Here is a 7,304-nt window from a genome sequence, read left to right on the forward strand (position 1 = left end):
ATTTGTGGACCTTGGCAAATATAAGCATCATATTGGCCAAAAGAACTTAAACAGTGTGCCTCAGCCTCCCATGCTTCATAAAATCAGCGTTTCCAAAATTCTATTACAAATTATAGAATCTGGCTTAAAGTGACCTATGGCAACTTAAACAATAAAACTGGATTGTTTAGAAGGATTCTGGGTAATTTCAGACTGAGGAACATGTTGGAAAACAAGACTTCAACAAAAGAAAGGATCTAGGGTGTTTCGGGAAATGAGTAGTTCTCAAAGTGCAGTTCCTATATGAGCAATATCAGTATCACCTTGGAACTTGTTAGAATTGAAATTTCCTGTCATATCAAATCTACTGAATCAAAAATTCTAGGGGTGGGGACCAGTGATCTGTGTTATAACAGGCCCTCCAGGCAATTCTGATGTAAGCGCAGGTTGTAGAACTACTGCCTGGAATCTTAGAACTAGAACATCCTCAGCTACTTCTCCAGGGCTGCCCTTGGATAAGTCATTTCTGAACCATTTTTGTCTTTGGGAGTCTCCATCCAAGAAGCAAATTCTAGAAAGTACAACGTGATTGGCAACCACTGGTTATGTGCCCACTCCTGTGTCAGGTGGTACATCTTGGTAAAAGTCCCTGCCCCTATCACCAGAACTACATGAAGTGAGAAAAGGCAATTTTCCCTGAGGGAAAAGTGGGAAGAGGTGTTTTAAACAAGGAAAGGAATTATGACCAATCATCAGGCATATCAGATGGAGAATTCTGAGGAGTGGCATGGGGGATGGAATTAGACTCTTGCCAAAGAGATTTTTGGCCACATAACAAGATGAATTATAAAATTGAGAACTCCACAGAAAACAAGGATTTATTGTTTCTTTTTTCTTTTGATGTAAATATTTCATGTGCTTAAAATGCCTAGTTCAATATTTTTGATGAAATTAATGTCAATGTTCTAAGCATTTTTTTCCCAAGTTGAAAAAGAAAATGGCAGAAAGGCCACTGCCCTTAAACTGAGGTTCTGAAATACATTTCTCATGATCAAGGATCTTCTTGTGCCTAGTAGTGAATATCATAGAACCCTAAGGAGTTAGAAATGAAAAGAAACTAGAAATAGCCTTGTCTAGCTACTTCATTTTAGAGATGAGAATGTTGATGCCAACGGAGTTTGATAGATTTTCTCAAAATCAAATGGCTAATGCCTATCTTTATGGAATGGTTTGAGTATTTGATTGGAAGTGAAGCCAATGTCTATTTTCCTATCTATGGCCAACTAAGAGAAAACTAATCATCCGTTGGCAATGTTTCTTAAAAGACCTGATTTTGAGCAATCTTATTCTGGCCTGTGCTCTGTTTCCTCCCTTCAGCTCACTCATTTATGCAGCCAGCCAGTGAGCTAGCCAGCCAGCCAGCATTCAGCTCTTTATTTAGTACTAAATTACTGTTTCCTCAAAAGAGCTAATTGTACAAAGGTGGACAAGACATATCCTTTATTCTTAGGCTTTTATTCAGGCCTAGAACCCAAGCTTTCTGACTCCTAGTTTAGGGACCCCATTTCTTATATATGAAAGCAACCAGTAGACTACTAACCATGGAGATATTATGGAACATGGGCCAAAAGTTCGACTACCTTGACCTATCCTTCTGCCTCTTGTAGGTTTTGTTGCTATTTTCATTGTGCTTAATGCAATGAATAAGAGTTTTCTATATTTTGAGTTAACTGAAAGTAAAATTTTTGCGAGGCTAGAACCAAAATAAAAAAAAATTCCTTAGGAAAATTCTACAGCCCTTTGCTAAAAAGAAAGACCCATTTATTTGGGAAAGAGATGGAGGGATCTAATTTAGAAATATGCTTAATGTTTTCTTCAATGACAAACGCTTTGTCTCACATTATTTCTAGAAATCCACCCTGAATTCCTCTATACATTTTGAGAGATGGGAAGCCTTTACATGGTTGGGAGTCCTGTGTGAAAGCAATGACACTGCCTTTGGTCACAGCAAAAGGATTGACTCAGTTGTGGTTTCTAGAATCTTAGATCGTTAGCTCTTCCATTTTCAAATTCTTCATCCTGATCTTCACCACCAAATATATAACATATGGGAGTGGATCTTATACTATGGGAGAAGATGATAACCCCACTGGCCCCTTTCTCATTCTCTGAAAATAGTAAGGTCAAAGTTCCCACCTCAGAACCTTTGCCTATGCTGTTCTCTTTGCCTGGTAGAGTCTTAAGTCTTTCTATGGCCAACTCATTCTTAATCCTATTTTAAAAACATAACCATTTATTTCTCAGGTTGCCTAGGGGGAAATAGAAAACAAATACAAATATCAAATCAAGTAAACGTTGGCCATATGGCTATTGTAAATAAATATTTGGTTTGAAGAATGGGTAGCATTGAATCCATTCCTATATTTCCTCTGCTTTTTCTGGCCAAGAGAGTGGAATTAAAGTTGACTTGCTCCTATTTATCCTCCAGCCCTGGCAATTGGATTTCCTGGATTATTTGCTTTTTGTGGCTTTGATGGCATAGTCTGCAACCCCAGGAGGCCTGTTCCAAAGAGAGGTAGGATTTAAGTCAGGTTGATGTGAGGTTTGTATTTTTCTTATTCACTAAGTCACTAGCAAAGAGTTTTTCTCTGAGTAATTCGTTATTTTTTAGTTTCTTTTCTCTTGGTGATCACGGACTGTTCTCCAGCGGACAAATATAGACAGGAAATCATTTCCTCTAAAAACAACTAGGGAAAAAAGGTGTGTCCCCATGTATGAGCTTCAAGGATCCCACGTTCACATCCATGGAATGTGGGTTGGAATGGCTAAAAGACGAAAGCCAACTTTTACTTTCATCTTGACAAAACAGGGCACACTCTAAACTAAACAATTAGGGCAGGATGAGGAGAAATGCACCGTGTGTTTCTGTGAAATAGGGTCAAAATGCTGCACTGTTGCAAACAAGGGAAACAAATATGGACAAATCTGCCCCAGGGAGGGTGAAAATATTGGTAGTGGGAAGCCAGACAAACCGAGCAGTCGGAACTATGGAAACATTACTGTTCCCAAACAAACTGCAAGACAAGCCCAGGGAACACCCACGGAGCTCTCAAACTGGGTACCAAAGAAGGCGAGGCTGCTAACTTGTGAGCATAGTGACAATAGCAAAGGAAAAACCAGCAGGCTGAGCTGGCCCTTCGCAGCTGGCACCAGCATAACACCGCTTGAGGAAAACAACATGAGACCTAGCAGTGGGAGAGCCACAAATAAAAGCGGTAGTTTAGCAAATGCTGGGGAAAAGACACAGCCTTTATTTCCTAGGGAAACGACCACATTGACAATGTTATGAATGGTATGTGTTATGTCAGCGCCATCTCCTGCGTGCTGATGCAGCAGTAGATGCTATATCTGTGCGAAAGGTAAGGTGTGCTTTAAAACACTGACATTTCCGGGTAGCATAAAGCCTAGGGTTGAGAATTTACATGAAGGCTCAGCTATGTGAGGCCGTTGGAGATGTAGCTGGTTTCCTGGGTCCTAGAGCAGAGCTTCTTAACCTTTACTATGCACAATACAGTCATCTGCAAAGTGTGTGAAAACGCAGGTTCCGATTCAGTAAGTCTGGGGTGAGGCCTGAGAGGAGAGCCTGCGTTTCTAGCCAGTTCCCAGGTGATGCTGATGCACAGATCACAGATCACATTTGCAGTTGCAACATTCTGAAAATCATTATGTCAACATAATGAGAAATGGTAGGGCAGGTTTGGAACTAATTAGATTACATACTAGGCTGTGGTAGGAGAAGATAATGGACTTCAATTAGCATCTGAATATGCCTATTACAATATGAGATAGAAAGGACACACACTTACTTTTAGAAGACTTATCTTTCCCCCCATGAGCACAGAGGTTGCAACTGCAGCGGAAGTTAGTAATATGCCAGGATCTTTGAGGCAGAAGAGACCTCAGACATCAACTAGAACATAAGCCTCTTGATGCCCTATCTAGTGCTCCATCCACGGTGTCCAAAGGATCCCGTTTGGGTCAGTGCAGGAAACTTCCTACCCTCATGACATACTCGTTTCCTGTGGCTGCTGTCATCCACTTAGGGGTTTAAAACAACAGCAATTTCTCCTCTGACAGTTCTGGAGGCCAGAATTCTACATACAGTATTTCTGGGCTAAAACCAAGGTGTCCAGAGGCTCTAGGGGAAAATCTGTTCCTTGCCTGGTCCAGCCTGGCATTCCTGGGGCTGCTGGCATTCCTTGGCAGGTGGCTGCATCATTACACTCTCCAACATCAGAAACTGCAGACCTTCCTCTGCTCTGCCTTCACATTGCCTTCCCCTTTGGAGCGTGTCTGTGTGGAATCTCTGTCTGTGTTTCCCTTATGAAGACACTGGCGATTGCATTTAGGGCCCACCTGGATAAGCCAGGATGGTCTCCTCACCTCCAGATCCTTAACAACATCTGCCAAGGCCCCTTTTCAAAAACCAGGTGACATTTACAGGACCCAGAGATTAGGACCAGCTATCGTTGGGGGTTTTTATTCAGCCTGTCACACACAGGCAACAATGGCACAATACATGAGGTGTGCTCTGAGACATTTCCCAGCCGGCAGGTCAGGATGAAGACAAGCACTTCAGGCCAAGTGTCAGCTGAAGTCCTGAGACAGCCACTCCTGTGGCCTGGGTATCAGTGCAGATCAATTTCTCAGATGCATGTGAAGCATTTCTCACTGACATCATCAGCAATGGGATTTAGCTTGCTGGGCAGTGTGTCTGTACAGCTTGTCTCTTGAATCCCAGCTAATAAGGGCTGTCCTATCTTTCAAACTAAAAGCTTTTCCTATAGAACATGAAAACCTTTCTTTTTTTGTCATTATTTTTTTTAATTTTTTAAAAAATTCTGTTTTAAATAATTATAGATACCCAGTAAGTTGCAAAGAAATGTACCCGGAGGCCTCTTGCATCCATCACCCTGCCTCCCCCAATGTTAGCACCTCGCCTCTCTGCAGCACAATATCAAAACCAGGAAACTGACATTGATATCATCCCCGGCACTTATTTCGAAGACTCATATTTTTAACTGATTAAATAATAGCAAAAGGACTTTTCCCTTTTTATATTTATTTCAGAAATAAGTGGGCCGGATGCTATTATTATAGGCTGTTTCAGAGAAAATGCTTGCTGTGGGTTAGAGGTGCAGAAGCGCTTTCTCCAGAAGATGGCACCTCACATGTATGAGATGAAATTCCTGAGCAGGGGAACCAGAGCAGTCACTTCTCATTCCGGTTTCTCAGCATTTCATTTGCCACGAGATAGCTGGTAATGAAATAAATTTAAAGCCATGAATCCAACGTAATATTCCACTTAGAGCATAGACTTGTTTACATGTGTAGTTAGAGCTTTTTATGTGACAGGGTTTTGATTTCGCATTGGAGCTTCATGAATTGTCATACATTGTAAAATATTTTTAGGGGAGGTTATTATTTTCTGTGACAGAACCTGGCTGGAGATCCTGCCTGGAGAACCTGGCTAGGCTGCTGATCAACTGAACGCAGTCTCGGTATCATTCCTTCTTCGCCTTTGGGAACCCCTGGACCTGCTGCGGTTGGGCCCCAACATCTGGCGCTCGGCCGTTGTCCAGCTGCGTGCTTTCCCGCTCCTGCCGCAGGCTCTGGTGCCCCCGCTGCGCGTCTGTCTCCGCCGCGCCCCCTTCGAGCCCAAAGATGACCAACATCATGCTGTTCAGCGGCAGCTCCCACCAGGACCTGTCCCAGCAGGTGGCCGGCCGGCTGGGCCTGGAGCTGGGCAAGGTGGTCACCAAGAAGTTCAGCAACCAGGAGACCAGAGTGGAGATCCTTGAAAGCGTGAGAGGGAAGGATGTGTACATCATCCAGAGCGGCTGCGGGGCGGTCACTGACAGCCTGGCGGAGCTCCTCCTCATGATCCAGGCCTGCAAGATCGCGTCGTCGTCCCGGGTGACCGCCGTGATCCCGTGCTTCCCCTACGCCCGCCAGGATAAGAAGGACCGGAGTTGTGCTCCGATTTCTGCGAAACTGGTGGCCGATATGCTCTCGCGTGCCGCTGGCGCAGACCACATCATCACCATGGACCTGCATGCTCCCCAGATGCAGGGCTTCTTTAACATTCCTGTGGATAACTTGTCCGCGGAGCCCGCGGTCCTGCAGTGGATTCAGGAGAACGTCGCCGATTGGAGGACCTGCATCATCGTGTCCCCGGGCGCGGGCGGAGCCAAAAGGGTCACATCGATAGCAGACAGGTTGAATGTGGAATTTGCCTTGATCCACAGGGAGAGGAAGAAGGCGAACGAAGTGGACCGGATGGTGCTGGTGGGCGGCGTGAAGAACCGCGTGGCCATCCTCGTGGATGACATGGCCGACACGTGTGGCACCATCTGCCACGCTGCTGACAAGCTGATCTCGGCCGGAGCCACCAAAGTTTATGCCATCCTTACCCATGGGATCTTCTCTGGGCCGGCTATTTCCAGAATAAATAGTGCCCCCTTTGAGGCCGTTGTTGTCACAAACACAATCCCGCAAGAGGACAAAATGAGTCACTGCTCCAAGATCCAGGTTATTGACATTTCGATGATCTTGGCGGAGGCGATCCGCAGGACCCACAACGGTGAATCCCTGTCCTACCTGTTCAGCCACGTGCTCCTGTGAATCCAGGCGGGAGCGCGGAGCAAGCCTGCTGGCTTCTTACTCGTGTGTTTTTATCTGATTCTTAGCTTTAGGACTGAGCAGTTAGAACGCAAGACATCAGATTGTTGTGCCGTCCAACACCCACTGTTTCTCCCTTTGCACCTCCAGACCGATCAACTGAACCCTGCCTCTGTGTCCTTCATGCTTCCCGGCCTCAGTCCACACCTTTGGGAACCCCTGGACCTGCTGAGGCTGGACCCCAACAAGAGTTACATCCATCCTGTTTGTTTTGTCTTTTATAGCAGAATTGAATAGTCTCAAATACTACAGCAAAAGCACATAACAACTAGAAACCATTTTGGAGGTGTGTTTTTTTTTTTTAAGTGGAGGCTATAGGGGATGCGGTTTTGAATTAGGGAGGTGGCTGTGGAGATTCAAGAATGATGCCATGAGGTGAAGTGAGCAGAAATAATGATTGATGAGATGTAGTAGGTGAATATGATGGGCAATGTTGGTCAGCGGATCCAACATCCATTTCAGCCCCCTTCTCCCTCCCAGTGTAGAGGTTAGAAAACTTAAATACTCATTAGCAGCCTCTCTTGTTCCAGGGGGGTGGGAGAGAAGATGGCCAAGGCCACAGTTCTAGCCATGCACCCAATGAT

The 7,304-nt window shown here is 44.8% G+C and overlaps 1 protein-coding gene across 1 annotated transcript; it reads left to right on the forward strand.

Annotated features, from left to right (window-relative positions):
• Positions 1–5,703: 5,703 nt before the first annotated feature.
• Positions 5,704–6,663, forward strand: LOC308529633 (ribose-phosphate pyrophosphokinase 2-like; the record flags this gene model as incomplete). The annotated part of the gene is made up of 1 exon (XM_081105858.1): positions 5,704–6,663. One exon carries the CDS (start codon positions 5,704–5,706, stop codon positions 6,661–6,663), a length of 960 nt encoding a protein of 319 aa, XP_080961984.1.
• Between the last annotated feature and the right edge of the window lie 641 nt (positions 6,664–7,304).

This window comes from Myotis nattereri (genome assembly GCF_964212035.1).
Source record: "Myotis nattereri genome assembly, chromosome: 14".
Classification (NCBI taxonomy): Eukaryota; Metazoa; Chordata; class Mammalia; order Chiroptera; family Vespertilionidae; genus Myotis; species Myotis nattereri.